The sequence below is a fragment of the Herpailurus yagouaroundi genome, unplaced genomic scaffold, assembly GCF_014898765.1.
Source record: "Herpailurus yagouaroundi ecotype Mexico unplaced genomic scaffold, PumYag 28, whole genome shotgun sequence".
Classification (NCBI taxonomy): domain Eukaryota; kingdom Metazoa; phylum Chordata; class Mammalia; order Carnivora; family Felidae; genus Herpailurus; species Herpailurus yagouaroundi.
The window spans coordinates 77367892-77388201 of record NW_024412376.1 but is presented as its reverse complement, the minus strand read 5'-3'; the positions used below and the strand labels follow the sequence as shown (position 1 = coordinate 77388201).

Genomic DNA, 20310 nt, shown 5'->3' with positions numbered 1-20310 from the left:
AGCAAGCTTTTGCGCGTGTGCAGCTCTCGTTCTCAGAATTTGGGACCTTCAGTTGTATTTGACTTTTGGCTTTTGGCAGTTGTGACACCTGGCTGATTTATTCACACTCTCCTTGGGGCTTGCTTAGCCACACTTCACCTTTCCTGGTTAGAACTGAAAGTCAGAATAAGATTATATGACAAAAGCAATTCTTAGGCTGCCAGCGAGCAGCAGTTACAGAGAAACGCTGGCATCCCAGCCTGCTGGAACGTGAGCCCTCTTAGCCCTCATAGCCCTCTGTGATACCTCTTAGCTGGTATCCGGAGAAGCCCTGCTTTTGACAAAGAGGAGACACCTGTCTTTCTGTCACCTTTGTATCACTCTGCTGATCAGTGTGCTCTTTCTCTTCACATTGACATTTAGGGTCTGCAAAAACAGAAAATTCTTTGGTCCAGGTATTGGCTCCCAAGTGAGCAGGGAGCCCTCTAAGGTAATAAACCACCTCCCACCCCAGGAAAGGTGTAGTCTAGAAGTTCGGCCTTTATTTAAATGATGGTCATTCTTTCGTGACAGTGACGGGTCTGTCTGCCCTCTCATGTCAGTGTGAGTAATGGAAGGACTGTTAGGGGAAAGGTAGGTGGCCTGGGGCCGTGTCTCTCCCCCCCTCCCCCCCACTTTCCTCTCTGACCTTGGACGGTCATGAAGTCTTTCTGGCCCTCAGTTTTTATCATCTGTAATTGGAATGGGGGGTTAGGGGTAAATAGTTTCCAAGACCTTCCCAGTTCTAACCCTCTTAAGACTAGTTTCCCTAGTAATCTGCAAAATAGGGGTCATGGTACCTATTGCACAGGGTTGTTGAGGATACTAATCAATTGGACTCACATTTCCTGAGTGCCCGCTGTGTGTCAGGCACTGTACTAGGCTCTCTCACTTAGGTTGATGTAAAACAGATGTGGCATGCGACAGGGCACACCAGAGTAGGCACGCCATGGATGTGACTCTACTTCTGGACACCAGCTGTCCTTCTCTACACTCTTGTTTTCATTTTAGACCACCTTTATTGAATACCTCCTAAGTTTTGTTTTTGTTTTTTTAGGCAGCTTGATTGAGATATACTTTCCTGTTAAGTTTTAGTTAATCCTGTAGCAGGAGTTTAGAATATGTTCTAGCATCAGAGTTCCAGGTGGAAGCCCTGATGCACCCTGGAAAAGAACATCACTTCCCTAACTGCAGTACAAAAAGTACCGATGAAAAGTTTGGCCAGAGCCCACGGTCGGTCCCAGCTGAGTCCTGTCTTTCCACTTCCAACAAAGTATGAACTCTCCAGTCCACCTCAGCGCCCCCCACCCCCTCTTGCATTCTCTGTACTAAGGCTTGGAGGCGTTGCTAATGATCATCATGTTTGCTACTGATTTTCTGTTAAGTACATTTAAGAGAAAAGTAGTTTTTTGGGTACCTGAGTGTTAGGGAAAAACCAAAGACTGTCCAAGAGTCAAGTGTTTCAGGGAAAATGGTGAGGGTGTACTTTTTTGTGGAAGATAAGGCAACCCTGTATGTTTAATCTGTCCACACACAGTATTTGTGTGGAAGGAGGGCAGTGTGAGAGCTGATAGGAGCAGAGCTGGCCCAGCCCTACTGGGAGAGGTGTGTGAGGAAGAGGTGTCTTCCCCTTCTGGTCAAATACATGCTGGGAGAGCCTTGGATGGGAGACACTCGGGACTGGGCTCCTTTAATGAAATGTGCCCTCCAGTATGCCTTCATTTCCCTTTTGCAGACAAGTTGCCCTTCAAGTCGTGCTATAAACAGGTTCCGCATTATGAGGATAACAGTCCCTGTTAGCACAGCCTTGGATTGCGGTGGCCCTGCTGCTGTGGTTCCTGGTGTGCAGCCTAACAGTGCTGCAGTGCAGCCACACTCATGTTTCTTCTCCTGTCCCCTCCTCTCCCATTCACCTCTGATTTCAAGCAGATTTAGTTTTGCCTTTTGGGTAGGCTACACTGCCCACCCCCCCCCCCACCCCCACCCCAGTCTGGTCAGTAAGGGACCCCTCTCCTTCATGCACTGACCAGGCCATTATGGTTCTAAATAGTATTAGGCGGTTCTATGTATGTTTACCCACAAGGTGGTGCTGTAGGAAAGCCTAGAAGTCTTTGAAGATTTGCCTGTAATACCTTTGGCACCCCACTTTACTGTGGTCTTTAAAAACTGAATTTGGTTTAAATAAATATGGATTATTAAAAATTAATATTATACAACACACAAAAAAGATGGTACTGCTGTTTGAGGAGATTTTATAAGCACAATACTTAGAACTATGTTTACAATGTACATGTCTCCTTCCTTCTCCAGACCTACCCATGTAACTTTAAAACATTTTTTGGACCATGTTGGTTTTCTTCTGTTTGCATTTTAATTCCCTTTAAGTGGAAAATTAAAACTTTTAACTTGAGGGGAAAAGATCTTAGTTAATGTTTCTCATCTGTTTCATCTGATGTTTCTCATTGAGGATTCAGGTGTTTCTTTACAATTTTTTTGTTTATTTTGAGAGTCTGTGATGCATCCTTTCTTTCATTAGTCTGTGCTCATTTAGGTTTCATTTTGTGACTGAGGTTAAGTAGTAGCCTCCTTTTTTCCTACGTATCATGAAAATTAACTAGTGAAAGTAGAGAAATGTTTCTCCCTAAAATTAATGAAAGATTGGTAAAGACTAGATATACCTTTGGAACAGGTAGCTTTTAAATTACCTAATTTAAAATTTCAGAACTTGAATGAAACTGGTCACTTGATTTCAGCTTCCTGGATAAAGATCTCTTCTCCCTGACTTCCTCCAGGGATCAGGACGATAGATCGGGGCAGCAGGCAGTCGCCTTGTGCAGTCGCACCCAGGGCAGTCCTCTTTGTTTCCAGAGATGGGACTCATTCCGACACTCCGCCATCTTTCTCTCCACAGACACACAATCTTTGCCAGCAACACTTCCTCTCTGCACATCACAGACATAGCCAATGCCACCACAAGACAGGACCAATTCGCCGGGCTCCATTTCTTCAACCCAGTGCCCATGATGAAGCTTGTGGAGGTCAGTGGGCTCACGCATGTCTGCTGGCTCTGCCGGCTCTCCCAGCCCTGCTCTCTGCCCCATACCCTGGCTGCTACCGGGGATTGCTCTGGGTGGATATGAACGGAGGGGCGGAAGATGGTCTTTGTGCTTGAGTTTCTCTGGCCGCAGTCTGTCCTTCCAGAGCCAGAAGAGGAAAGAGCACCTAATATCTAGGAAGGCTGTTGTGCTTTGTTCCTTTGCAGCCCGGTGTTCTGACCAGTGATGGCCAGAAGGGCTGCTAGCTTTGTGTCATGTACTTACTTGCGCCGTATTTGATGGGTAGTGCAGAGAGAGGCATCTGGCTGGGAAGACAGCACCAAAGACCACTGGCTTGATGAGACCACAGAGAGCAGAGCCACATGCGTTTATACTGTCTCAGTGGGGTCAGTTTGCTCCAGGCTGTAAATGGAATTTGATTAGCCTGGTTTTACACAGGAGCTGCTGTACCACCTTGTCCACCATTCCTGAGGTGAATTCTGGCCCAGGTAACAGGGCCTTGGTATTGTCCTCAGATGAGGCACACCTCCCATGTGTTTTGGTCACAGCTATTAAAGCAGCTCCCCGGTAGCCTGAACCTCCTGACCACAGACCCTTGAGATGGAGGGGAGTGGGCCCTCAGTGATCCTGTTTGGGCTGCTTCTGCTTGTTTGCCTGGAGACTTGGGTACCTGGAGACAAGTCACAATAGACACTTTGCACCTGAAATGTGGCAGCTTGCCTTTTACAGGGGGCTAATTACAGGGTCTGAGGAGCAGCGCTATTAAGCATTTGTTCTGAGGCTGAAGAGTTATTGTCCGTGAGAAGTGTGGGGGATGTGGAGCCAGGCAGACCTGGGTGGGGGGAGGTTTCCGGGGCTCCCTGGGAGAGTCTCAGGGTCTGCTTTCTCCTCCCAGTGCTTTCCCTCCTTCATCCTGCATGCCCCCACCCCCACCCCTCATAAGCTTTTGCCTCTAGTTGAGTGATGACTATAGATTTCCTTGTGGTTAGACAGCTCTTGACCCATCTGCAATAGGAATTTATCCGTTCCGCTAACGTTGCTTCTCAGCTTCTTCCAGTGTACTCCCACTTTGGCTGTTTTTGAAGAAGTTAAGGATTGGAGGGGAGGGGGGAATGAAAGAAACTTCGTTTATCCTTATGCAGAAAAGAGCAAAGAGACAGAATGGATTTTCAACATTTCAGTGCTTAGGATCTAATTACTGTCTTTAGTTACTGTATCAGTACATGTGTTTTGGAGATAAAGACACATTTTATAGATTTACTTCAAACAGTAATAATGCTGTTTTCAACTGCATTTAATAATGTCCATCTATGTATTTGGAAATGTAGCACGTTGGTTGTTAACAGCCAATGCTTAGCAAATGTTACCATTTTCTAGAAAATGTTTTCTAAAAGTGCTCTTTATTCATTTTTTTATTCTTGGGTGTTTGCATATGTGTTGCTGATGGTGAGCATGAAAATGAATCATATCCTGAGTTGAGCAGCTCTTCGTTACTTGGGACCGGACTCATATATGTGTGTATATATTTTTTCCAGTCTATATTGGAACTATAAGCAGAATATCTATAGCACATTGCTGTTTGTTGAATGGGTGGTTAAATATGCATCCTCCTTTTAAACCGACAAATTATGTTTGAAACTCTATAATTAGCAACCTTTGTCCTAGTTCAATCTGTGGGGTTCTGTTGGAGACCTTTTCACACTTCCTTTTGAATAACTCTTGGTGCTGTTTGATTTATGGTGTTTGCAGAGCAGACCTCTGGCCCATCTCATCCCATCCCTCCTCCCCATCTTCGTAGTGCTTTTTTCTGTGCTACTCCTTTACTTCCCTTAGTGTCCTAACATACCACCACACCCCAAGCTGTGATCACATTAAACGTGGACGATGATGATTCTCTTCATTTGTGGAACACCTTTCATCCTGCACAGATACTAGCTCATTAAGCCACACAGCCCTCTTACAAGATGGATGATGTGTCAAGTATCATTACCCCGTTGCATAGTAGAGAGGTGAGGCACGGGGGCTGACGGAGTTGTCTGACCTCATATAAAGGGTCTAATGTAGAAGCCAAGCCTGTTTGCTTTGACTCTTGTTGAAGTTCCTTAACTGGCATGTAAATAAATTAACCTGGGTCTCTCTCTGTTTGCCAAAATCTAGTTCCTGACAGGTGAATTCTCTAAATGTGTCCTGGGGGTTGACTGCCCGGCATGGTGCTTGGTGCCACCTCCTGGAGGGCCAGGCCACTGTGAGTGGGGTGGTGGTCGTACCCCTGGCACGGCACCTCATGGGCCCAGGGCCTATCAGGAGGCAGGCCCAGCTTTGGGCCCCTGTTTGCTGGAAATGAAGACTTCCCTCTGTGGGATGAGCCTGTTCTGATGCGAAAGAAGCCGGTGGGCTTTGGGGTGCCTGTGGGAGAGGGTGGACTGCTGGTGGGGGGGATGCTCATCTTAGAGTCAGAGAGACCTGTGACTGTGCTCTCCTGGGGCAGGGGCACACCCTCCTCATCCAGACTAAGAGAAAGTGGTACTCCAGGCAGAGTACTTTAAGGGCAGTTCTCATATTCCGGAGACTTCTGCCTACCTCCCTGGAGTAACCGACAGTAGCAATTAAAAGAGTAACAAAAGCCAGCATTTACTGAGCACTTTATACCTCCTAGGAGCTGCACTTAATGCTTTTCCTCCTAATCTAATTCCATTGTCGCCTGACCTCAACTCCTTTAGCTCATAGAGTGAATTCAGTGTCCTTTCAAGAAATTTGCCCAGGCTGATGGCTCAGAGCCTGGAGCCTGTTTCCGATTCTGTGTCTCCCTCTCTCTCTGCCCCTCCCCCGTTCATGCTCTGTCTCTCTCTGTCCCAAAAATAAATAAACGTTGGAAAAAAAAAGAAATTTGCCCAGGGTCACAGAGCCAGTATGGTGTGATGGGGATTCGAACCCAGGTCTTTCACAGGGACAAAGTCTGTAAAACTCTCCTACACACATACACATTTATATTTTTGTTTAAAAAAAAAATTTTTTTTTAATGTTTTATTTTTATTTTTGACAGGGGGGTGGGCAGAGAGAGAGGGAGACAGAGGATCCAAAGCAGGCTCTGCACAGTCAGCAGGGAGCCCAATGTGGGGTTCGAACTCATGAACTACGAGATCATGACCTGAGCTGAAGTTGGATGCTTAATTGAGCCACGTGGGCGCCCCTACACATATATATTTTAAGCCTTGATTTTGTACATTCTGTGTGGCACTTCACTGTCTTAAGGTGAACATTTTGCTAAACTCTTTGTTTCTGACTTGAGATCCTTCTGTTCTGTAACTCAAATTACTTTGCCACCTTGTGTGTAGACATTTAACATCAATGTCTCCCTGAGTCGTTCTACTGCAGTTGTTTGCTAACTTTCTGGTCATAATTCTCTGCTTTGCATTTCTAGGTCATAAAGACACCAATGACCAGCCAGAAGACAGTTGAGTCTCTGATAGACTTCAGCAAAGCCCTGGGAAAGCATCCTGTTTCTTGTAAGGTAGGGTATAGGTACCTTGGGAAGGGGGATGGTTTTCCTCAGAACTGACTTATTGGGGTGGAATTCTTCTGTAGAAAGATGTGAAAGCTGGGGAACTCTTAACGACAGGTCTGTCTGTGGGCTGCAGAGAGCAAGCTGGGGCTCTTTTCTAGTTTGCCAGCAGCGGAGCCAGACTCCTAAGCCTTGCCCAAGGCCAAGAGGTAGATAGTTTGAGGTCTGAATGGAGCCAGAGCTTCAGCTGAATAGAAAACTTCTCTCTGGGTCTTGGCCTTTGTTGACGAGTTGTTGTGTTTCCATAAATGGTTTCTGTTACCCTATTGGCTTTAGCCCCTGCGGGCTCAGGGGAGCCCAGGAGCCTGTGTTTGAGGCACAGCCAGGTAGCCACATGCATCCTGCATCCTGAACTGAAAACCAGCGCTTCACTTGGTGAAAGACCACGACAGGTGGTTAGGAATGTGATGAAAGAGGAAGAGCCCACTCCCCTAGGTAGTGTGAACGAAGCTGTTTCTCAGGGATGTAGGGATGCGGTGTTGTGGTTTTGTCTCGTGTCTTGTTTTTCATTAAAAAGCATGGCTGAGTGGGAAGCATGCCTCTGGGCTTTTTTCCCTTCTTGAGATATTCAGTTATTATATGTGAAATTACCCCAGCTGCTGTCACCTACTTTGTTTTGATTTCCTTCAGTCTCCATTTGCTGCCTTTCCTCTTCAGTCCTCCCAGAACTTAGGGCTACTCTTCTGTGTGGCTTGACAGTTTTTCTAGATTGGCGGCTGTGTCATACCATTACAGATTTTTACAAGCATGCGTCTACTTTTCTGACCTGAAAGTTTTCTATCATTGTGGTTCTTCTTACAGTATGCTTTTCCTTTCTAAAATATTCTCCAGTTTGAAGTCACAGAATTGTAGTAACCTATGAAAACTCCTATCGTTCATGAATCATCTGAATAAGCCATCTGTCGATGTGGACCCCATTGCCTGAGAGAGCAGACTCATGTGTAGTCCCCCTAATCCAGGACTGTTATTACAGAATCTTGTTTTTAAACACTCATTCTTTGTTTTGTTTTGTTTTAAATTGTGTGGATTTTTTAAAAAATCACAGCAATCATCAGATGTTACAGTTGCACTTTCTTACTGGTTTATGCTTTGTTAGTGGCAGAAAGTAGTAACGGTGTGAGAACATTGATATGTAGCAAGTCAAAAGCTGGATAAGAAAGTGGAAGTTCAGGGACAGCCAGTGATTATCTTTAGCAGCATAATCATTAATTTGTGGAGAGTGATGATCCATTCTTCCATTGGAGTGGCCACAGCAGGTGCGGAGGTAGGAATAAAATTGCCCCTCTTATGTCATTTCAGAGCTCTTTCCCCAGGTGATACCTGAAAGCTTTCTGGTCAGTTTTTCAGGCTCTCAGTGAAGCATCCAGACAATATAAGGCAGCCACAAAGAACAAGGGTCAGCAGACTTCTCTGTAGAGGGCCAGATGGTCAATATACAGTCTCTGTTGTAACTACCTGGCTCTGTTGTTGGAAGGGGGGCGTAAGCAGAGAGTACAAGTGGGTGTGAGGGCCAGTGCTGCAGTGAGACTGTACGGAAGCAGGCTGTGGGCTGGGTGTGGCCTGCGGGACTGCAGTAGACCAACACCCAGAGTAGCAGAATGACATTGATGCACCTGGAAGTGTGTCTTTCTTTGTAGTGAAACTTTGTGAGGAGAGTATGGTGTAAAAAGGTTCAGGCCGTGGACTCTGGAGCCAGCACGACTAGGTTCAGATCCTGGCTCTGGCACTTGTTAGCTGTATACCCTCCGGCAAGTTCCTTAACCTAGCTCTGCCTCAGTGTCCTCTCCCCCTGTAAAGGTAGTAACAGTGCTTGTCTCACAGGGTTATTATCAGGAATAAATAGATTAATATTTTTAAAGTACTGGCACATAGCAAGTAAACAAAGTACATTTATAAATGAGCATGAGAAGTCTAAGGTATACAATTACATAAAATTAAATTACTTTATTAAGGGACTGTGTCTCTTTACATTCTAGTTGACCTAACAATACTGTGAGAGTGTATGTGTCTGAATCATCACCAGCATTGAATATCAGTATTATGGGGAAAAAAAAAACCCTTGCCGATAATCTTATTTGCAAAATGCTATTGTATTCTAATGAGTACTTCTTTGGTTACTACTAAGTGTGAATATTTTGTGAATTTTAGCACTTTTTGGTTATTGAGCTCTGTGCACCCATTATGTGGATATTAACTTTGTATAAAGCTCCATGTATTATAATTGGAGTAGATGTTTTCCCCAGAGTACTTCCGACTTCTAACTTTGTATATGTGTGCTTCATATACCATGGCTTCAGTTTTCACGATAAACTTTTTGAAGTTGAAAAGCACTTTCGCCCTAGTTATAAAGTCAGCATCATTTCATTAATATAACTGTGGATACACTGATAAAGCTGTTTGTTCATTTCTTTGTTCCAGTGGGGACTGGGGTAGTAGAGAGTAAAAGGAGGTACAAATCCTGTGGCTTTATTGCCTGGCTTACACAGCACACAGTCAGGTTAGCTGTAAGAGTAATGCAGGAGGCAGGCCATCTTTCATTCAGACCTTTATGGAGTACCTAGTGTGTGCTAGAAATGGTACCCAAGGCCCAGGGCTAGAGTGAGGATTTCTGTCTGCAGGAACATCACAGCCTTTTGTTAAAATGACACCATTTACTGGGAGGGGAAGGAAAAAAAAAAAAAAAGTTAGAGTGGGAGAGAGCCAAAGCATAAGAGACTCCTAAAAACTAAGAACAAACTGAGGGTTGATGGGGGGTGGGAGGGAGGGGAGGGTGGGGGATGGGTATTGAGGAGGGCACCTTTTGGGATGAGCACTGGGTGCTGTATGGAAACCAATTTGACAATAAATTTCATATATTAAAAAAAAAAATTACACCATTTACTTAGTGGAAATCAGCTTTACATAAATACCACCGAAAAAATTACCACCCCAACCTGCCCCACAGTTCCCCAAAGAGATCAGTAGGTGGAATCAAATCCCACAGTAGGCCTCCAGGAGAGATGATTAATGTGAATGCGGAGCAAGTGGATGAAAGAGGTGTGCAGTGCAAGAGGGTCATCCTGGATACAGGGGCCATGAAAGGCCAGCGGGTGTCAGGGCATCTGCTTGTCTGTCCCAGCACCTGTCCCCGGCTCAGCTGCCATGTTCCATGCACTGGTGCACGAGAAAATCCTGAGTAGCCCAAGAATGGCTCCAGGGATCCCGGGAAGCAGCGCTCCTGTGAGGGTTGTTCAAGATGGGAGCACACCTTCTCTAAATTCCTGCAAGGGATGTGGGAGAGGAGAGGAGTAAAGGGCTCCCTCCCATTTGAGTATAGAGCCATGTGTACAGCATGCTAGTGTTTTCTGATTTATCTTCACAACTTGTGGAAATTATTACTCCCATTTCACAAATGATGAAACTGATTTCAGAATGTCACAAAGTCAGGAACTACTAAAACTTGAACCCAGATCTGCCTGCCTTCAAAGCTGTGTTTTTTCCAGTGACCTATCTGCCTCTGTCTGCCTTTATTCCTGCAGTGGGGGCATCTAGGTTTGAAATTTTTTTCAAGTATTATAATTGTTGGATATATTATTATGTATGATAGCAATAGGGCTATGCTGGTATTTTGAAACAAATTTTGAAAATGCAGAGCTTGGGGCGCCTGGGTGTCACAGTCGGTTAAGTGTCCGACTTCAGCCAGGTCACGATCTCGCGGTCTGTGAGTTCGAGCCCCGCGTCAGGCTCTGGGCTGATGGCTCAGAGCCTGGAGCCTGTTTCCGATTCTGTGTCTCCCTCTCTCTCTGCCCCTCCCCCGTTCATGCTCTGTCTCTCTCTGTCCCAAAAATAAATAAACGTTGGAAAAAAAAAATTAAAAAAAAAAATGCAGAGCTTGATAAATGTGGGTGATACAATGCACAGGGAGAAGGGGCAGTCTGGTGACTTCACAAAAGATTAAGTTCAGTGAAAATTCCCTTGTCTTTTATTTTTCTCTCCTAAAACAGGACACTCCTGGGTTCATTGTGAACCGTCTCCTGGTGCCATACCTCATGGAAGCGATCAGGCTGCATGAACGAGGTAGCTGTCCTAACGCAGGCTGGGGGCACCTGCTCACTGGGAGTGCTCAAGCAGGCCCTGTAGGAAAGGCTGGGCCACACACAGTGTGGGAGGAGCCTCTGTTTTTTAGCTTTGTGAACCAGCCTCACCCTGGACCCTAGGACCTTTGTCATAGTGTTCCCTGGGCCTCCTGGGTTCCCTGTGAGGCCTCTGAGCCTCTGAGATGTGGCCCTGGAACCGACCCCCACCCCTTACAGTCTCAGCCAGAGCAAGTGTGTGGCCAGCCTGGATTTATATCCTAAATCTCTGCTTTTGATGAAACGGTTTCCTGCTTATAATGATAATAATACTGTAAAAATCACTGGGCTAGGGGACCTTTAAAGTTCCTTAAAGTTCTAAAATTTGTGACAGTGTGACAGGTGGTGGGAGGTAAGTGACAACGACTGTTTATAAGAACCTTCCCATCCTTAGTAAATGATGCCGCGATGCATTTTTTTTTAAAAAACCTTAAGAATGGTCTAAAATGCTTTTCTCAATACTTGCTGATTGACAAAGAATGATTTCCCCTGTTGTAGAAATATAAAACTCAGGACATAGTCCAAGGTTATAAAATGGCATTCAGCCTCCTGCCTAGCTTCTCCACCACATTTCTGGAGAGGTAACAATCATGTCTGCTTCTGAGGCAAATAGGCCTTAATAGGACTGGATAAAAAGCAAGTGTAATTGTTTTCAGTTACTTCATTCACAAATGCTCACTCTTTGAGAATGTCATTTTTGAAACAAAATATTTACACCAGCTCTTCCAGAGAGATGAAAGCACATTTGCTTCCTCAAAATCTGCTTTAAATATTAAAACTTTTCTCTGTTTTATGGAAGCATTTGCCACACTTGCTCCAAGATCAAACCAACACTTCTGTGTTTATCTATCAACAAATATGCCTAATTACACCTCAAAGAATGCGTGAAGTGTTTTACCCTACTTTGAAAGGCAGGTTTTTTTTTTTTTTTTTTTAATGTAATGTTTTAGAATGTAGCATGTGGGTAATCTATCTCTTAATGGGTTTTGTTTTTTTTTCCCCACCAAAACATACTGTCACTTTGATATATTTTCAGATATACCTTGTATCTGATTGTAAGTTGAGAGGCATTTTCTGGTCTTTGCTCACCTCGCACTGGCAGTGGGCCCTGTGACCCTCTCTATCACATGCCACCTGTGAGGTGAAGCCGGAAAGGGGTCCGACCCCAGGGGAATATGTTCTTAGACTGCCCGTGGTGCTGCCCACAGCAGCCCAGCACTGCTCGCCCCTTTGCCCCATTCCCCACGGCGCTGCTTGGGGCCTGTGAGCCAGAGCAGCTGGGGTCACGTCTGGGGTCATGTCTGGGGTCCATGTGTCACACACCTCAGGCTCCTTACCATGTCCCCGTGCCCCACGCTGCTGCCCCCTCTTCTGGTGCACTGAGCAGGGTGCTTAGCTGCCACCCCCCACCGTGTCTCCGTGTGCCCGCACAGTGCACTGAGCAGCTGGCTGGACTGCATCACTTCTACTTTGAAACCTGAAGCTGTCTTGGATTCTTCCTCTCTCGTCTGTCACGATGATACTCATTTGTCATGTTGTCCAGGAGGGTGAGGACCTGCCCCCACATAGCCGGGGGAGTGTCAGCGTCCAGCAGCAGAGTCGTGCAGTGAAGACACTCGTGACTTTGTTTAGCCTGGCCTTTTCCAAACCTCTCTGGGGAGAGTTTCTCTGTACAACACCGTCCTAGTCATTTGGGGCTCCCGTATCACAAATACCACAGACTGGGTGGCATATAAACAACAGACGTTTATTTCTCACAGTTGTGGAGGCTGGAAGTCCAAGGCCAGGGTTCCAGATGGTGAGGTTCTGGTGAGGGCCCTTCCCTGGGCTACATGCTGCTGACTTCTCATTGTATTTTCACGTGGTGGGGAGCAGGAAGAGGAAACCAGCTCTCCTGACTTTCACAGGCTCTCATGCCATCCTTGGGCTCCACCCTCATGACCTCACCTAATCCTGATCACCTCCCAGAGGCCCACCTCTGTTACTATCACGTCAGGGGCTGGGTTTCCACATGTGAATTCTGGGGGACACTCACATTTGGTCCATGATAAATACCACCGACCTGGGGTATGTGTGCTACGCCACAGCAGTAGGGGCCCGTCAGGAGGATGTGTTGGCATTAGAGCAGAGTCACCACTCGGGCCTCCGGGGCAACTGAGCAGCTCTTGGAATGCTGGGGGCCCTGCACCCATACTTCTCGCCAGCTCCCCGTGACCTCTAGGAGCACTTCACTGTCCCCTCACCACTGCTGATGTGCTCAGCCTCCTGGCTGCTTCTTTGGGCCTTCTTTCTCGGTCCTTTGGCTTCTGTCCTCTGTGTGGCTGCCATTTGCTCACACTGTAGCTGAGGCCTGGTTGGTGTAGTCGGTCACCTTGTCCCTGTGGGCCAGGGCTTTCTCTCTAGATCTTTGAGCAGTCTGGCACCCAGGAGCAGACAGTCATACCTGTCAAATGCCCACTCCTACAGGTCCCAGGTAGCTCTGGCAGGGTGCTGGGGCCAGATGGTTAGCTCCTCTGGGAAGGCAGTGCTGGTGGCAGGCAGGCCCTGGGAAGCCCTAGCCTTCACCAGTCCTAGCCGGTCACCATGTGACATCCTGCTCACTGCTTTTCCTCTGCTCAAGACTTGCTCAGTGTTTCTGTTGTAGACTACTAAATATATATAGTTCCCTTGCCAGGAAACCTGCTCTCACCTCCTCCTCTGCCCCTGCTGTCCTCACCATGTACGTGACTCCCACGTTCCATCAGAAGGTCCCATCCTCTGGGGCGCCTGGGTGGCGCAGTCGGTTAAGCGTCCGACTTCAACCAGGTCACGATCTCGCGGTCCGTGAGTTCGAGCCCCGCGTCAGGCTCTGGGCTGACGGCCCACAGCCTGGAGCCTGTTTCCGATTCTGTGTCTCCCTCTCTCTCTGCCCCTCCTCCGTTCATGCTCTGTCTCTCTCTGTCCCAAAAATAAATAAACGTTGAAAAAAAAAAAATTAAAAAAAAAAAAAAAAAAAAAAGAAGGTCCCATCCTCACTGCTCCAAGCTGGACACAACCTGTGTTTCTTTAACTCTTCTTACCCTTTGGCTCTCCCTCGGGGTGGTTGCTGTTCTCTTCCCTGTAGCGGGGCACATGTCTTCCTTTGTTGCTACACTCTTTTTTGCTGCAGTACAGCAGTATCTGGGATGTTCCTCATCTTCATAGGCCCCAAAGTGCTTGTATAGGACAGGCACTTAGGTGGCTGTTGATGAAGAGAGGAATGGCGGCTGTGTGGGATTTCTGATCCTGGGTGCTGCTCCGCCCCCCCCGCCCCCCCCCCCCCCCCCCGCCGCACTTTGTTGTGAATGCCAAGAATGGTCGGTAGGTGGTGCTGATGAGCCAGCAGAAGAAACATGTCGGGGCAGGTCCCTGGTCCCCGCCGCCCCGTGCAGAAGTCTGGGAGTTCACTGAGGAAGTTTTTCTTTGTTGTCTTGTCTAGAGTTAGGGGCTCTTAACTGGGGAGAGGTAGGGAGGCCCCTCCTGACACTGATGCAGAGTTTTGTGTGTATGTGCGTTTTATTTGGGGCAGGGGTCAGATTCTCAGCAAAGTGCTTGTTTCTACAAACAAGTTTAGGAATTATTGGCCTAAAACACAGTACTGTATTTAACTCCCACTTGGCACACCAATCTGTGTTTTATTTCTCCCTCTTTTCTTTTTGCCTCTTTTGCTCTGTATTACTCAGAATTTTAGAGTTGCCAACTTGGTAACACTGTTTAGATTTTTTCTTTGATATGCTGTATCTTCGTAGTATTTTTCGAAGTAAAAGTCTTCAAGTGAGTCTCTGAATCTGGAATTACAGAATTGTCTCTAGAGTTCATTATCTGTCCTTGAATGTAGATATGATTAAATGGCTTTAGGTAAGTTGGAACCATTAGGCTATGAAATTTCTGTCCCCAGGAGCCTATATGCTAGTGAGGGTAGATAGGCCACAGTAAATGTACCAGTTGATAACATGTTACATTGTGACCAGTGAAGAGAATGGTGGGAGTCCTAGCCTGGAGTTCTTACAGTTGCTAGTTTATATGCAGGGAGGGGACAGGGTGTTCGGATGAGGTGACACCTGAGCAGAGGAGGCCTGCTGGAAGTAAGGGGTTGAGCCAAGCACATGTCAGGTGTTAGAGGAGGGAGGGTACCAAGCCCAGGGAGAGAGTGTGCTGGGCCCTCGTTTAGCACTGTCTGTAACGCCATAGAAGCCTCGGGGTCTGATAAAATCCTCTGAGCAGAATCCACTTCTCAGCTGCTATGTCCCTGCTCATTTGTCCTTTGTACATGCTGTTCCTTCTGCCTGGCATGCCCTTCCTGCCTACTCATCCCTTGGGATTCTCTTCATCCTTCAGGACCTGGGCCTCTGGTGCGTTTTGGTGACACGTAGGCATTCCGAGTAAATCTCTCCACCTTTTCCCATACAGAGGTGTGGCTCTTCGTGAACCTTCAGCACTGGCCTGGTGGGACATTTGGTTTACACATCTGGGTCCTCCCACTGTATCAGGAGTGCTTGAGTGCCTGTCTTGTTTCCTCTCCGTCCCCTTCCAAGTCTCTGGTGCCTGGTGCATAACTGATACAAATAAAAGTTGAATGAATGAAGGATGCTGCCTGAAACTAGTGTATGTAATGATTTCTGTTCTTTTTGCCTTTTTATGGCCTGAAACTCAGATTGTGATTCTTAGCATCTTAGCATCCCCTGGTTGACTGATTACCCGAAGCATTAATAATGTCACCCGTAAGAAGTAGTCGGTTGGAATTTAATCACCTTGAACTGTCTCGAATTCCTGTGGCATTAGTACTTCATATGCTTTTTAAAAAATAGTCTTTATAGATGTTTAAGTAGTTCCTATTCTTCAAACCTCAAAATCTTAAATATTTAGGTAGGAGATCCTCCTTGAGTATTTTAACTTTTTTCTCCTTTTACTTAGCTTTGCTGTAATTGGCCATTTCTTTATGCTTTGGAACAGAATTCTAGATGGTCACATGTTACAGACTGTCCCATTCCTGATTTTGGATAAAAGGGACAAGTTCTCTCAAAGGCTTCTTGTGGCCCAAAGACCATCATTAAGGGTAAAATTCCAGCGAAAAAGCGCCCTGGCTCTTGTCTTATTCTACTAAACACACTTTTAAACTTGCTTTGGCAATTCTAAATCCGATTTGGGCTTCTTTTTAAACTTCATTTGACTAAAGCGTTGATGTGAGTGTACAGAAGTACTCGTTACTTGTAAAACCAAGAAAGCTGGAAAAGAAAAATATGCATACAATACACATAACAATATAAAGCTTAGTTCTTTTCTGTTTTAAAAAAGTCCACTTATTGGGGCGCATGGGTGGCTTAGTCAGTTGAGCGTCCGACTTCGGCTCAGGTCATGATCTCGCTGTCTGTGAGTTCCAGCCCCACATCGGGCTCTGTGCTGGCAGCTCAGAGCCTGGAGCCTGCTTCGGATTCTGTCTCCCTCTCTCTGCCCCTCCCCCACTCATGCTCTGTCTCTCTCTCTCTCTCTCTCTCTCTCTCTCTCTCTCTGTCAAAAATGAGTAAACTTAAAAAAAAAGTCCATTTATCAATAAAATTATGCTCTAGCTTTAAATGGTGTAGTAAATTATTCCAGAGTTGGAAAATCCCAATCCATTAGAAATAAGTAATGTTTCCAGCCCACCAGGGCCTTCTGTCTCCATGAACCACGTAGCAGTGCTCTAGAATTCACCTCCCAGAATAGCTTGGTGGAATAGCTTTGGAAATCTTGCCATCTATTTGGCATATACCTCTGAGATGAAATCTTCCTGTAGCCGCAAATCCTGACTCTGGATGTGCTTTGAATGTGTAAATTTACATCATGTAAATTTACTGATCGTATTTACTGATCAACAAGGGCTGCCCTCTTGTTCTTAGGTGATGCATCCAAGGAAGACATCGACACCGCGATGAAGCTGGGGGCTGGGTACCCTATGGGCCCATTTGAGCTTCTCGATTATGTGGGCCTGGATACTACAAAGTTCATCATTGACGGTAGGAATTGTAGTTCTCTGTCGTCTGTCTCTACTTCAGTTGAGGTAGTCTCTTGCAACTATGAATTATAATGCCTATTTAAAACAGAAACTATAAGGGGTCTTAGACCTTCCAAAGTTCTGCCCCACCAGCTTAAAGAGTCAAGTTAAAAGATGACAGGAAAAGGAAAAATGTGACTGCCTAGTGCCTCCTCACAGGGTAACTTTTTTTTTTTAACTTTTCATTTTGACACAATTATAGATTCACAGGAAGTTTCAAATTTAGCACAGACAGGCCCTGTGTGCCCCTTCCCCAGTTTCCTCTAATGGTTCCACAGTACAGTATCACAGCCAGGAAACTCACATTGGTACGCCGTGTCATTGTGTCATAAATGCTGATTTGGGTAACCTCCACCGCAACGGAGTTACACAGCCATGTAAAGATAATAATGTATCTAGTTTACTGGAGGGGCTCTGAGGACACGGTAAAGATAATTACTAAACTGGGCTACTGAAGCTGAGCGGAGCTCATGCTCCCAAGTTTCACAAAGAATACTTAAGTATTTGCTGGGAGCGAGGACGCTTCTAACTGAGCATGAACTTTGTATTTTATGAGGATGCAAAATACCAGTGGCAGCAAATTCAGATTTTTAACATGCGTTCCAGTTGTTTCCCTGTGCCACTGAGGGGTCCAACCAGCAGAATAACTGGTTCTGGTTTTGTTTTTGGACCGCTGGCATTAGCAATTTCCAGGAAGAGACGGGGGAGGCGGGCGGGCGGGCTGGGGTAGAGCTAGCTGGGGCACTCTCTCCTCCGTCCGCTTCAGGGCTCATATGGCCCCCTCAGGGCAGCCTGCCTCCTGCCTCTGCTGTGGTGGCCTCAGGGCTCGCCCACGTAAGAGTAGGGACCCTTTTCCCCAGACTTGCCCTGGGAATGCTGCGATGTAAAAATAAACTCAGCGCTTCGTCCTAAGCCCTTTCTCTTCCTCTCAATAGGGTGGCATGAAATGGATGCAAAGAACCCCTTGTTTCAGCCCAGCCCGTCCTTGAATAAGCTGGTAGCTGAGAACAAGCTTGGCAAGAAGACCGGAGAAGGGTATTACAAATACAAGTGAGGCACAGCTTCTCTGGCTCCGGGAAGAACCCCCGTAAGCACCTACCAGCGGCTCCCCCAAGTGCCCGTGGGAATGTTCTTTGTCAGATGTTCCCTCACACAGCACAGGCTGTTCCGTGTGCATTTTGATTGTCCTCTATCTGGAGTAATGATTTACACTAGTTCTAATAATAGCAGATTTCTTCATTGAGAACTAATTCCCTTTCTTAGTCTGTTCATCTCTGTGTATTTTCTAAAAAGCTTTATACCCTGGGTGCCTTGGAGCAAACATTTCTTTCGAACCTTATCATTTTCATAAAGAATTGCCTGGATTCATTCACTTTGGAAAAGGGACAGCACTTCCTCCCAGTGCGTGCTGTGTTCATCGCTGCCACATGGGAGAGGAGCGAGCCACTGGACACGTGTGTGCTGTGCCTGTGAATGCTGTGCTGAGCGGCACCTGCATCCTGCCTTTATGAGGACGTGTGCTACCTGCAGCTTCAGGCCTTACCCTACATTTTGGGCATAAGATGTCACGTCTTTATTCAGCTCATCCTGTTGGATTGTGGGAATATCTCCATGTGTTTGTTTGCAGGAAGAGGTTTCATTCACATCCAAAGTCTGAATGATTCTTGTCTGTCTCTTTTTTTTTCCCCATGAGAAATCGTCGCTGCAAACTGCCTGTAAATTGATTCTAATAAAACGCAATCTTTTAATCGGTGAAAATTTGAATTGAAATAAACGTGTGTATAATTTTAAAGTCGTAACATGCTTGAATGGCTACAAAAGTAAGGGTTGGTAATTTAGGCAAAAACTATGCCCCATCTTCTTTGGCCTGTTGTTATTCTTTAAAGTGGCAGTGGTGGGGAAGGAGTGGCCAGAGAAGGCATTTACGTATGACCTGCCCGCGGCTGTCACTCCAGATTTCTTACCAGTAAAGCAATAATAAGGCCACAGAAAACAGTTTTTTAGAAACATCTGTTTCTTCTTTGCCAACAAAGAGAAACAGTGTAACATAAGCTTCTTTTAATCATTGGCTTGAGAAAGTGTCTTCCAAGATAGAATTTTAAAGCTGGAAAGACATCAGAAACCCTGAAGTCCAGTGGCTTCAGAAAAGAGAGAACTTATGTGATGTGCCCAAGGTAGCAGGTCCAGATTAGAACAAAATAGCAAGATTGAAAATCTCAAATCCAGACTTTCAAAACAGGACTGTCCCCAGAATGCTCATCCTCGTTTGGTGTCCTGGGTCACGATGTTAATGGTTTGAGAGATTCTTTTCCCCCCTCCAGTTCATGGTTGATAAAAAGAGAGCTTATTAATTTTTTTTTTTTTTTTTTTTACTGAAGCTAACTGTAGCACATAATGGGAAAATAAGTAAATACGTTACATGCATTTCTACCACACATAGAACCTGGTTTAGGAAACTTTTAGGTTATTCTTCTAGAACGTTTCCTAACGAGAAAAAGGAAACACCTGTTGACGCCACCACCCTTTCCATCACTGAAGTTACCCTTGTGGTCTCACGGCCCCTGCTCACTCTCAGGCTGGTTCTTGACCTTCGATGTGAGCCCTGGGCTGAGGAGGAGACTTTATTTCCTTCTTGCTCTGACTGCATTGCCTGGAGGACAGGGGCCCTCCTCCTGGAGATGGCAGGGCTCTCTCTCAACCATTGAAGTCCAGGAAAGAGAGAACTAGGTGGTATGACCATCACCCTCTGCCAGGATGTGAGGCTGGGGGTCGCGGTGGTCTTTTTTTTTTTTGGCCAAGGTTTTTAAGTGCATGTTTAGCCTACCAAAAAGAAAGCTTGGCCTCTGAACATTCTTTTATCATTTTCCAAAACCCTGTCGCATACGTCAGGTTTGGGACCGGGAAGGAGTTTTGAACGTCCTCTGGCACATGGAAGGCGGGGGCAGCTGTCTGGGTCTGGGTCTTCTCGTCTCTGCGTGTCCGGCTGGCCTAGCCGCTTCCCACCCAGACCCCGTAGAGAAGGAATGCCTCCTCCGGCCCTCGGCTTCCCAGCATGGGCCCGCCACCTGTTTGGCGCACCCGTGGTTACAAAGTGAGCCCCAGCAAGAGCCCGGGGGATCGTGTGTGACCTCTGCTGCTTGGCAGCACGTGTGCAGGAGAGAGGGCGGCCTCGCTGCTGCCGTTCCTTCTCGCCCCCCGGATCTGGACCTTCCTCCAGACGGCAAGCAGGGATCTCTGATGGGATCTGGAAAGTAGCTACTCTCTGATGGGATCTGGAAAGTAGCTACCCAGGGTTTGGGTCCAGAGGACACTTTTTCTCCCCCTTCTCTCCTGTACTCCTTCCTAGGCTATTTTTATTCTTAGAACAGAAATGAACATCTGAGGGGTGCCTAGCTGGCCCACTTGGTGGAGCGTGCAACTCTTGATCTCAGGGTCATGAGTTCGAGCCCCACATTGGGCATGGAGCCTACTTAAAATAAATGTTTTAAAGAAATGAACATCTGAGATTAAAGA

General features: G+C 46.4%; 1 protein-coding gene across 1 annotated transcript in view; it reads left to right on the top strand.

Annotated features, from left to right (window-relative positions):
- The window catches only part of HADH (hydroxyacyl-CoA dehydrogenase), a 50547-nt gene extending 31958 nt beyond the window's left edge, over positions 1-18589 (top strand). Inside the window, exons 4-8 of the mRNA XM_040476612.1 lie at positions 2930-3056; positions 6496-6585; positions 10620-10692; positions 16643-16759; positions 17733-18589. Coding sequence (XP_040332546.1) covers positions 2930-3056; positions 6496-6585; positions 10620-10692; positions 16643-16759; positions 17733-17851 — 526 coding nt within the window. The 3' untranslated portion in view covers positions 17852-18589. The remainder of the gene's footprint in view (positions 1-2929; positions 3057-6495; positions 6586-10619; positions 10693-16642; positions 16760-17732) is intronic.
- The last annotated feature ends 1721 nt before the right edge of the window (positions 18590-20310 follow it).